We start from the raw sequence: 12,728 nt of genomic DNA on the forward strand, positions 1-12,728 counted from the left end.
TTTTTCATATGACATACTTTGATCATACTCTTCTCCTTTTTCAACTCCTCCCAGATCTTGCTTGCCTTCCTACCCATCCCACACCCAAACTCACTCTGGCTGCCTCTGTTTATGCTTGTCTCTCATTCTCTCCAAGCAAGCAAACAAGCAAGCAAGCAAGCAGGCAAGCCAGGAAACAAACAACCCAGAAATCAAAACATTACTCTTGATCCTAGGGTTTTCTCATTCCCATCTCTCTATAATTAAATTATAGGTCTTTAAGTTCTAACACAAAATCTCAATTGACCCAAATGTATTCTTTTCCTTTAGGGATCTAGAACTTAAAATTTACTTATAATCGAGTGAGGTAAAAATACTATCTCAGCTTCTCTTTCTCAGGAATTCTTTACTCACATCTGAAGGAAAAGGGCCTCAGATATGGCTCATTATTATTGTTGTTAATTTAGTTTTCTTCTATCATATTATGAATATTTCTTTTTATATTTTTAGTGCAACCTGTTTTTGCTTTTGTTGTTTATTTGCTTCTATTCTGGGGTTTGTTGAGAATTTGCTAGTCTATCACTGTGATAATATAAATACCATATCTCTGTATATCCTACACTGCCATTAGTATGTATGCCCTCTAAAAGAAACCTGAAGGGATTACATTCATGTTGAAAATTGGTCTTTATAGCTATGTTTATAATGTTTCCTTTGACATATGTTTGCAAGTTCTTCATACCTCAGTTCATATTGGCATATCCCTTACTTTTCAGTAGATTTTGCTTTTTCTTTGCCTTTCTTTTGCACTTTCCAACACTAAAGGAACTCTAGGGAGACACATTTAGTCAAGATTTGTAACTGACAGCAAATAAAGAAGAGATTTTTATTTGGCAGCTTGTGGCCATGATTTAGCCAGTGTCTGTGTGCTAACCGAAAATGGTGAAATAAGTTTCATTTGGAATCAGGTTGCACGTAGGTCACATGTAGGTCACTAGAATTCTCATAATAAAGGAGATCAATAATGACAAGAGGATTCTCCTGTTTGCCTGTCTGTTTGTTGTGTTGAATTTCTATGTTGCTGCTGTTTATTTTGGCTGGAGCCAGATCAATTTATATGCAGTCTGCGTCTGCTATGTAAGTATGTCTAACTGGTCTCCTGTTTCTGATTTATGACAGTGATGTTTCACGGCTCCTTACGAATTACCACAGGCAGTATTTTCTTAAACATCTTGGCTTTTATACATGACTTGTTCAATTAATATTTGAAAAGGAAATTAGTGCGGTTGTACCTCGCCATAAACTTTAGAATCACTTAGGAAATTCTTTAAAATCCTCTGAAAAATTTTAATTCATTAACTCATGAGTTATCTTGGCCGAATATATTTTTCAGTACTGCAGATCAAACCCAAGGCTTTGTGCACACTAGACAAGCACTGTACCACTAAGCCACATTTCTGTCATGGTTCGAATACATTTCTAAGTCATCCATGAACATCTGGTAGAGTATGGAAGTTCTACAGCCAAACAGAAAAGAAAGTACACATAAGCTTTTCAATTTTTATCCCAAAAAATAAATCTTACTTCTAGATATTTTGTACATTTCATGACATCATGGCACAGAACCTTACATTCTGTATCTATGGGGGATTTCTGTTTAGATGCAAGAGTCTAATCAGCAGGGGCTTCCTCTGTATTCTTCTTTGGCACATTAGAGAAAACATAAAGCCTAATAGAGTCTTACTCCATTCTATGAACATCAGTGGGTAGAGCTGAGTCCCAGCTTGGCCATAATCTAAGTGGCATTATTGTCAGATGCATGAAATAGTTTAAATGTGAAGTATAAGAAAGAGGGAAACACTTTAGAAAATGTACTACGCTTTCTCTGGCGTAGGTGTTTTGTATCCGTGCCCTGCTGGATTGGAGCCTTTTGATGACTTCACTAAATTACGAGCTTTGGAGTTGGAGCAGCCTGGAATTAAATTCTTACTTAGCCACTTTCTAGCCATGTGACTTTCAGTGCCTAACCTCTATAATTTTCATTTTCCTCAGTTGTAAAGTGGGTACAAAAATAACTGCTTTGTAGGGTTGTCACCAACATTAAAGCTGCATAAAATGCTTCAGCTGCATCCTTCCCTGAGTGAACAAATTTTTGTGCTGAAGAAGGTTAAATTGATAGCATAGAACACAGTTGCTCTGTCCTGTAATCGGAAGACTTGGCTCCTCCTAGCTTTGCATGTTAAAATCCCAATCGTTAAGGCCGTGACCTTCAGGGGTAGGACATGTTGGGAAGTGAAGTGATTAGGCTCAGGATGTTCAAGTGGATGGAATTAGTGCTTTTTTCAAAGAGGCTCATGGGAGCTATGGCAGGTCCTTTGTCTTTTCTACCATGTGAGGACTTATCAGAGGCAGAATCTTATGAATCAAGGAGTAGGTCCTCACCAGGCATCCAATCTGCAAGTCTTGATTTTAGACTTTTTAGCCCCTCCCCAATTATTGTAATTGACTTTAACAATAATTCCTTGACAGTTTTGTATACGTATGTAGTGAATTTTAGTAATTTTCACCATCGTTTGCCCTTCTTACCCCTTTCTCCTTCCCAACAAGTCTCTTTCCTGCTTTCGTGTCTTTTCCTGGGTATGAATCACTGAGTCTAAAGCTGCTTGCATGGGCTGGGTGGGTTAGTTCCTGGAGTATATGCAACTTGCTAGTGGCTACAACACTGAAGAAAATGACAGCCCTTTTCCTGGCAACTATTTACTGCTAATAGTCCCTCAGTGAGGAGTAGGGCCTCAGGGGCACGCCCCCACCCCATCCATGATGAAATCTTGATGGACAGGACCCAATCATGCATGCTTCTTGTGCAGGAAAGCACAGTTGCAACAGAGTTCAAGAAAGATGAGTATGTTATATAAAGAGGTCTTATTTTAATTGTTTTTGTTATTATTATTATTATTATTATTTTTGCTGTGTATCCCTCTATTCTCTGGCTCATACACTCTTTTTTTTTTTTTTTTACTATTTAAAAACCTTCCCTGAGCTTTGGAGTGTGTAGTATAGATATCCTGTTTATGGCCAGTCACTTCAGCATGATATATTACAGGTATTTTGACCAATTATTGGCTTCTGCATTAACTGATGACCACCTTCTGATGGGAACCTTCACTGGTGAAGGCTGAGTGCAGCATTTATCTGGGGATACAAGCAGGAGCATTTAGAAGATAGTTTGAGGTCATGACCATTTAGGCAAAAAAAAAAAAAAAAAAAAAAAAAAAGACAGAAAAAGAAAAAGAAAAGAAAAGAAAGCAAGCAGGTTCTCCCCTAGTGCCTCTGACTTAATAACTGGGTGTGAATTCACACCTGTGTAGCAGACCTGGGGTCAAACACAAACCAAAAACAAATAAACAAACAAAAAAGAAACAAACAAAGTAAAACAAAACAATGAACAAAGAATAACAAAGAAAAAGAAAAAGAAATCAACAACAACAACTTCCCAAACCATGAAACAAAAAACAGATTTGGTGTAGGTTTCTCAGTTTACACAAGTTTGTGAGTACAACCCAGTGGAATGAAGACACTATTCATTATTCCCCTTCTTAACTCTGGTAGACCCTTCTAGATTCTTTTTACTCCCTGAAAACTTGTGAGATAAAACAGGAAGGGGGAAAGAGCAGGACTTCCCTCATAACTGGAAGATGGGGTGGGAGTGAGGGGATGGGGTGGGGATGAGGGCATAGGGGTGGGAGTAGGATGGGGGTGAGACAGGGGTGGGGTGGGGAGGAGGAGGGGTTGGAAGACCACAGGCTCAGGCTCAATGGAAACACTAGCTGCTTTTCTGGTCACTGTGACCAAACTCAGGAGGGGAGATTTGATTGGGCTTAGGGTTTGAGGGGCTTGTGGCAGCAATCAAGGGAAAGCCGGGACTCCAGGAATTCTGAGGCAGAGGGAGCAGCTGCTTGCTCACATCCCAGCTGACCAGAAAGCGGAAAAGGCCTGGAAGCAGAATTGTGCTGTAGAATTGAAGGCCCACACACCTCTGAATAACCACTTCCTCGGAGTCCCCTTCTCTAAAACCTTTTACTGTATGGAACAGCTGGAGCTGGAGAATAAGTGTTCAAATGTATGAGCCTGTGGGAGACATTTCACTTTCTAATCTCAACAGCATGTACTTGAAATGCAGACTCCAGGCCCCTCTCGTGGCCCTTACCTGTGAGGTTTGAAAACCAACTTCCTGATTTTCTGAAGTGTGCCTAATGGCCTCTGACTAGAAACCAAACTCTTTAAAGGAAGGGATAAATTTGTTCATGCAGTGCATTTTCTTTCTTCCTTCTTTCCTTCCTTTCTCTCTCTCTCTCTCTCTCGGAATAAAAAGAAGGGAGAAATGTTGCAATTAAAATACAAACTCAAAAATCAACAAAAGGAAAAAAGAGAGAGAAAGGAACATTCAAATCCATGCATTTCTTGCTGGCACCTGGATCTTAGTACTTCCAGGCTGAGGAAGGAAGATGCTGAGTTTGAAGCCAGCCTTGGCTACATAGTGAGCCCTTGTCCTTCTCAAAGAACAAAACAAAGCCAACAAAGAAATCTGTGTGCTTCTTTATCAATTTTGATGGTATATAAAAAACATTTTTCCCATAATAGATTGAAGAGTGTCTCCTAGGCAAAGTTGATACATTTAAAACCCGATGGTAGGCCTTAAAATCTTCATTTATAAGGTAATGCAGGATCAATCCTGCACCCCACAGACGTTCTGAAACCTTTCTCTGTAAGCATTGAGTCCAAAATTGAATCTTGGATATTTAGGGATTTAAAAAGGTAAACAGTTTGGACGACAGAGAACAAATGCTGTCAGTCTGTCTCTGATATTAGAGATAGTAATGTTATATTTTTCCAAATGACTTTGCAGTGGAAAGAATTTTTAAGGTCCCTAAGTGTTCCTCAGTGATGCTTCTGCCTGCACTTCCTATAGCACTGTCCTAATTTTTTTTAAAAAAAATAATTACTATAAAAAGCATGCCAGCTTATTTTAAAATCCCATGTTCCACTATCTTCAGTCTCACAATTTTGTAAGCAAAAACTCCTAAAGTTTTTACTGTGCCAGAGAAGATATTTGTATTATTTATGCAAGTCATACATACTATATTTGCACTTTATGTTTAAAAATTTAAATAACCTCTAAGTCAACCAGGTAAAGAAGCCAAACGTTGCTGGATCCCCATGCCATTTACCCATCTGTTATCAGTGTCAGTGTGAGAATCTTTTTCTCCCAGCCCCTTAAGCTGAGATACTCTTGTGGTGCATTTATCAAAATGTGTGACGTTGTGTTAATTTTGGGAAAAATGTGATTTCTTCTATAAGGTCATCTAATTAATCATCCACTTGTTCACTTGGCAAGAGATTATGATTACAGATCACATTAGCTTGCCATTGGCACCCAGGAAATACCAACAAAGTATGGGATGAGCTGACAGACAGCGTCACTTTAGAGTCCAGTCACTGGAGAGCAGGAGCTCAGCCATGGTTTCACACTAGCTTCATGTGGAGAGCTGGTTAAGATGCATGCACACACGTGTGTGTGTGCACACCAGTGTGTATGTTTGTGTGCCTAGGGTTGGCATAACACATGAATACACAGGCATGCATACACATACCAGTGCTTAGGGTCTTCACGACACATACATATGGATGTGTTCATACCAGTGCCTGGGATCATCACAATAGATGCATATACATGTGCTCACATGCATGTGCATGCCCATTCACACACACACACACACACACACACACACACACACACACACACACACCCCAGTGCCAAGATCTGTGTGCACTGAAAGTTTTAACACATAGTTCAAGTTGGGAAATTGTGCCTTGCCTCGACCATCCTAAAAGAAAGATTAGGCCACATGCTCATCCAGTGTTCAGCCAGGTGCTCAGGATCTCCACAGAGATGGAAACCACTGTGGTGCAGAGCTGAGGCAGTCGTGGGGGTTCTGCTAGTATGGTAATCTTTCTTAAGCAATCTTTAGTAAAACATTTTGACCAGTGAAGTAGGAAACAGGGTGGAACTTCCTGAAAGGGCTTGACGGCCAGACTTCATGGATCTGTGAGGTTAAACAGGGTTGTACTTTTGTTCTGGGGAAAAGGCAGCAGCCCAGGCAGGTGCTCTGAAGAGCAGCCATAGTCATCGAGGACAGTGACAAGTGAAGGAAGACACACGCTGGATCATTCCATGCCATAAGAGACACAGCAAAGGGCGCTGCTGGCCCGGTTACTGAGAAGCCGGCTGAACTTTGTTTAATTTTTTTTCTTTTAAGCCTCGTTTTCCTCTAACATAAATGAGTCTTGCTGAGAGACACCTTGAGCCAAAAAGGGATTTCACTGTCGTAGCTGGAGGCTGGCTAAGGTCTGTGCTTTAGTGGAGCACTCCTGCTAGGGTAAGATAAATAAGCCTGAAAAAATAATAAACAGGAGAAGACCCTTCATCCTGACAAACGTAAAACAGGAAGATCTGATGTGGAGGGCCACAAACACTACCTTAGAAGCTGGAATCAAGAGCAAGTGTGTCTCCGGTGGAGGAGGTTTGGATAGACAAGACTTGACATTGGAGCAGGAAGCAGCCAAACACAGTTGCCTGATGTGTAAAGGGCCTTAACAAGGGCTAGGTGGGGCCTTTTCAAGACGATTCATTGGGACGACACCCCAGGTGTGGTTGTTACCACGGGTGGGGAGTTTGGGTTTTGTCTGAATACTGTGGGATGGGATATTATACCCCTCCTGTCCAAATCTTAGTGGCTGATCAAGGGGGGGGACATTGAGAGTGTGGGTATGAACGGAGGCAGGGAGCAGAAGAACGAAAGGGCCAAGAGCAGGCTTCGATGACGGTTCTGACGACTGCGTGCTTTGTGGAATTGGGCGGCCACAGTAGACTGTGGTAAGGCACGCTGCATCAGTTGCTTTCCTGACTGTTGGGACCATATTTTCCTTAAGACGTAAGAGAGGGGAAGAGGTTCGTTTTGGTTTATGGTGTGACAGTAAGTCCACCGTGGAGTGGAAGCCATGGCGGCTGGAGCCTTGGTCAGGAAGCAGAGAGTGACCAGCGCTGCCAGCTGATGCTCAGCTTTGCTCTCTCCATTTTCCTGTTTTTATTCACTCAAGGATCACAAACCATCTGAGGTACCACCCGCATTCAGGGTCAGTCCTAATTTTTGGAAACCCTCGCTTAGAAGCACCCTAAGGTTTGTTTCTTTGCTGATTCCAACTATAGTCAAGTAGTCGCTGAGGATGAAGCAGCTCAGGCGCCACCTTTCAGATTTGATTTGCAGGATTTGATTTGCAGGTAGAAGTGTACATCTGTGGAAATGCTTGTGGCATTGCCAGCCTGAAAACTGGGTGAGCGGGCTACTGATGAAGCAGGAGGAAGTAAACTGATTGCTAAGGGAATCATTGTAAGTTGATTTTGAAACATGCAGTACTTTCTTTAATAATGTATCAGATATTATTCTGGTAAATACTAGTACCAACCAGTCATACTGGAACCTGCTGCCTGAATCTTAGTGTTCCTAGCTGCACCCTTATTGCTTAACTAAGGAGGCCTACCTACCATCATGAGCCTGGGTATGAAATAGCATCATTCCTATGTCGTTCCTTCATGCACAAATTGTGACAGTGTTAAAAAAAAAAATAAGAGGAAGAAACAGGAAGAAGAACTGGAGCAGACAGGCAGAGGAGAAATAAAGCTGAAATATAAATGACGGGAGGCATCGTTGTTTCATGCTGATGTCTTCATATGTGGAGTCCCATGCTAGAGAAGATGGAATGGCTCTGGCCTAGGGGTGCAACTCGGTGCTTCAGAGCCTTTGCTGCTCTTGTAGACATCCCATCCATGGTTCCCAGCATCCATAGGGAGTCTCACAATGCTAATTCCAGTTTCAGAGGGTCTGGTGCCCTCTCCTGCCCTGCCCAGGCACCAGACATATACATGGTTTGCATACATACATGCAGATACTCAGACACAGAAAATAGAAGTAAGTAAATCTCTTAAACTGTTTTAAGTGGCTAGGGTATTGAGTTCTGTAGAAGTTTGCAGACAAGCAAGCTATACACCAGCTAATGTGTCCTAATACTTTGGAAGGAACCAGTGCAGGCTTACTCAGTGTAATGGTTTTGCAGACACCACAGATTTTTTTTTTTTTTTTTGCACCTTTCTGACCTTTAATTTCCTCATCTGCAATTTGACTGTGCTGGCTTAGCATTATCCCAAAGGTCTCTCTCGTTTTCCAGGGCCAGCCTCTGTAACTCTAATCACAGGTCTTTCCAAGTTCCTACTGCTTCCAGTTTCCCTCTACAGCTCTGGACATGTAGGAGGCAGTGTGCTGAGGAAGCTTAGTGACTGTTATAACAGAGTGTGGTTCCTACTTGGGTGAGGCTTTTGTTTATGCTAATGAGGGAGCTGAGAAAGCGCAATCGCTGAAACAGGTGAGCAATTTCTTTGCTGAATCAGGTAATAGTTTCTCAATACTGAGAGATTATTTTCTCGGCTTCTCATGCTGTCCGCAGTGCTGGCAGCCACCGGCACGCACGCTTTCACATTTAATCTGTGTTTTGCAGAAGCAATTTTTATTGAGGGCATCTTGGCTGAGAGCTGGTTTAATGGGTGTGATGCAATTTAAAGCTCCTCTTAATACAAAGGAGGGTAGGTACCAGGCACGGACTGTGGATGGAGCGACAAACTGTTCATCTGATTTCCTTAAAGCAAGTGGCACTTTCCACAGGGAGAAAAGGAAAGGCTAGCTTTGCACTGACAGTCTGCAGATACTGTGAGCTCCTTCTTTCCCTTTTCTTCCAGGGCTTTTCTGGAAATGCAAACGCAGACAGCGTTGTGTATTCTAGACTCCAGCCTTCAATCAAAGCCAGGTTTCTGCGCTTCATCCCTCTAGAATGGAACCCCAAGGGCAGAATTGGAATGCGAATTGAGGTGTTCGGGTGTGCATACCGTAAGTGTTTTGTTTACCCAACACACTGCAGTAGATAATCAAAGGAGACTCCTTGGAAAGCCAAACTGCACACTGAAATAAGCTTTGTAGGTATGAAGAAAGACATCAGACAGGAACGATTTTGCTGAAGGCCGCTCTTGTGACCACGTGTGTTAATATTTACTGGAACACTCAACTTTTACATTTGAATTCAGGGAAGAAGCATGTATGCTTTGTTTCTCCCCAACCTCATCCTGTGTGTGTGTGTGTGTGTGTGTGTGTGTGTGTGTATGTGTGTGTGACGATGCAGCACTACCATTATTAAGTAGGTGTGAGTATTTGAATATTGCATCTCTCCTAGTGGGTTATACTTGAAGCCTTATGTTGGTACCCTGACTTTTAGAAAAGAGACAACAGTCCATTTAGTATGACCAGCCAGCTGTTATGTAAGCCAAGTATTTTTCTCTCTATCCTAAAAATAATGTGCCAAAGGAATTCATTTTTAAATGTGCCATGCCCTCAGCATAAATTAAAAGAAACAGCGAAGACCTTGGCCAGAATATAAAATATGTTTGAAATGTCTTCACATAAAAAAAAAAAAAAAAAACAGGCAGAAACCACAGATTTCACTTAGTCATCCCCTTTTATTACATGTTTTCTTTTTGTTTTTCTTTGTGGAGAAGGGACCTAAGAGTTATCGATAGTCCACCTCAAGCCACACTATCCTGTGGGGGGCTCTGTTGTTAGAGAGGGTAATTTGATGAACACGATCAACAGTAATCAGACAAACAGCCTGAGGTTTGGGGAGATTCAAGCTATGACCCAGTGTCTGATGTTAACACTCAGGGAACTCCATCATTAAAGCTCAGGACTATTCAGTTTAACTACATCGTAATCCCTCTAGTGAAAAGTTACTTACTTTTTAGCCATTAAAGCTCCCTTATTTCACACGTATTCTCTGGCTTCAGGAGATTATCCTGGCTGGGTTATGCTTCCTGATATGAACGGAAGAGAAAAAACAAATGTTATAAAGATGTCGGGTGACTTGAAGAAGTCTTTAAAGACTTTTAAAATTTTAATTGTGGGTCTATGTGTGGGTATTTGCACATGTGTGCAGATGTGCAGATGCCCATGGAAGTCAGAAGAGGGCATCAGATCCCTTGGTGCTTGAGTTACAGGTAGTTGTGGAGTGATGAATGTGGGTTCTGGGAACGGAACTAGGGTCCTCTGGAAGGGCATTTTTGTGTTCTTAATTAGTAGGCCATCTCTCCAGACCACTGATAAAGTTTCAACCACCATGTCTGGCCAAGACATGCTTGTCTATTGCATAGACAGCTTGGAGCACCCGGCATATTTTAATGATGTTCCTGGTACCCAATGCCATCATCAATCAACATTTTCCCCCTTTAGGCTCCTTGAACAATTATGATGATCTTTTATATAATAGTAATTCAATTAGCAACTGAACCAATGCCAATATTAATAGCACTGATATTCCGAATTCTAAAAATAGAAAAATGTGCCTGAGAGCTTACCATGTGCACTGTGCTGTTCTTGTGTATGTGTTACATGTGTATGTGTTTTGTGCATGCTTATGTATATGTGGGTGCCTGTACCCTTATGTGTGGAGAACAGAGGTTGGTATCAAGGGTCTTCCTCAATTGCTGTTTTTGAGGCTCGTCTTTCATTGAACCTGGAATTCACTGATTCCACTAGACTGTCTTTCCAGGAGGCCCACAGGGATCCTTCCATGTCTGTCTTTCCAATGTTGGGAAAACAGGCATGTACCACTGTGGCTGGCTTTTTGTGTAGGTGGTGGAAATCTGAACTGAGTTATCCACTTCCTTGAGTGCTTCTTATGGACATTGTACAAAGACGTGTATGATGTCTCAAAGGAATCCAGGTAACGAAGACAAGATAACTCTTCCATTTTCCATTTCACAAAAGAGAACCAAATCTTGGGATGGTTGAGTTGCTCAGGCTGCACAGACAGGAAATGGCAGAGCTGGGCTTACAGCCAAGTCTCCCGGAGCCCAGGACTTGTGCTCCTGCTCCCTCCAGCTGCTGGATCGCAGAGATGAGTTCCAGGGTAGCTTCCTTCTCACCATCTGCCCAGCTGGACTGCTGGCTTTCTTGGCATCCAGAGTGCAGCTTAGCTGCTCTGGGTATGTGTGTTTCTCATTTCAAAATTTTCAGACCTGGAAACAAATCACCCTTTAAAAGATAGACTACCCTAATCAAGTTCTGAAAGCTAGAACTCGGACAGAAAGACTCTTTATAACTAACATGTTATTATTATTATTATTATTATTATTACTATTAGTAGCAATAATATTAGATATTATTGTCATTGAATTTCTGGGGATTGACTCTAGCACCTGCTATGTGCTAGAGAAGTGCTCTACCATGGGGTCTATATCTCCAGCCTATGTCTTTAGATCCTGGAGGTTAGCCGAAGTCACGCATGCATGGTGGACAATGAACAGCACAAATAACAGACTGCTTTGTATTGACAGTTGTATTCTCCATGGAGCACTCATTCTATAAAACATTTATCACAGCAGGGTAAGAGCTGATATTGGCTGTGGATACACTGTGACATAGATCACTTTTAGACACACTCTAATTTAATTCTTATGTTTCCCAGGGTAAACTGAGTCTTGGGAAAATGAAACAATCTGCCCATTTTTACTACTGGGCAGCTTTTGAATTTTGACTGTAAATTCTATGCTGTTTTGCTGAAACCTAATTATGATTTATAATACCCACAGGGTAGTGCCTGCTGAGGTTAAGGTTTCTTTGCGCTTTCTCTGATACCATGTGATGACCTAAGTATCTCCCCAATATCCTAAGCCTATAACTTTTTGGAACATTCATTTTTTGTGTGATTCCATTTACTGTTTTGAGGATAAGCATATTCTCTACCTGCCAATCACTCTCCCTTTCTCACTGACCCATGACTTAAGCAGTAGTAGATTTGAAACTCAAATACATAGAGTAAAATGTTATGACAGGAGCTGATGTAAAATGATAGATGTGTAGTTTTAAATTATTAAGAGAGACAAAGTAATAAGTTTAATGGAAAGATATTCTCACAGAGAGCCAGAAAACAGCTTCAAATTGGCTTGGAGGTAAGCAACTTGGAGGAATGGGCTAGATCATACTGACTTTAATCCTTATATTGAATAGTCCTCATAGTCATAGTTTCCAACTACTTATGCCATCATCCTTGCATGAGTATTAATTGATTACACACGATACCATAAGGCCAACAAGTATTCAACAGCTATTATGAGCCAAAAGGAATTATTTGTGGGTCTTTTCTCATTTAGTTTGAATAGCACAGAGGAGTAGGTACATGAATATCACTGTTTTATGCAGAAATAAAAGGAGACATTCAGAATTTCTACCTAATGAGCCATAGACTTGCTTTCAGTCACTGGGCATAGAAATAGCTGGAACCATTAGCTTTCGCTGTTTATGAATGAAGAGGTCTGAATATTTTTTAGCATAAGCTCACAGTTCTATGTTTTGTTTTGTTTTGTTTTTTTTGGTTTTTTTGCAACCCCTTAAAGTAGTGTAGAAAAGATCAGGATGAATCTTCTCTAAGCATATAAGGGCATCTTTTGAATCATCTATAAACAGGAAACAGTAGTATTTGGGGTGAGGGCAAGGTCACCTTCCTAGATCACAGCCATGGAGTGCCCATCCATACCCAGAGAAGCAGGCCCCTTCTGATTGTTTTTTCCCATATGCACCCACCTAACAATAGTT

The 12,728-nt window shown here is 41.3% G+C and overlaps 1 protein-coding gene across 1 annotated transcript in view; it reads left to right on the plus strand.

Annotated features, from left to right (window-relative positions):
* The window catches only part of Cntnap4 (contactin associated protein family member 4), a 255,126-nt gene that overhangs the window by 147,524 nt on the left and 94,874 nt on the right, over positions 1-12,728 (plus strand). The window contains exon 4 of the mRNA XM_055621422.1: positions 8,828-8,975. Within this exon, the coding sequence (XP_055477397.1) occupies positions 8,828-8,975 (148 nt within the window). The remainder of the gene's footprint in view (positions 1-8,827; positions 8,976-12,728) is intronic.

Source organism: Psammomys obesus, unplaced genomic scaffold, assembly GCF_907164565.1.
Source record: "Psammomys obesus unplaced genomic scaffold, mPsaObe1.curated_primary_1811, whole genome shotgun sequence".
NCBI lineage: Eukaryota > Metazoa > Chordata > Mammalia > Rodentia > Muridae > Psammomys > Psammomys obesus.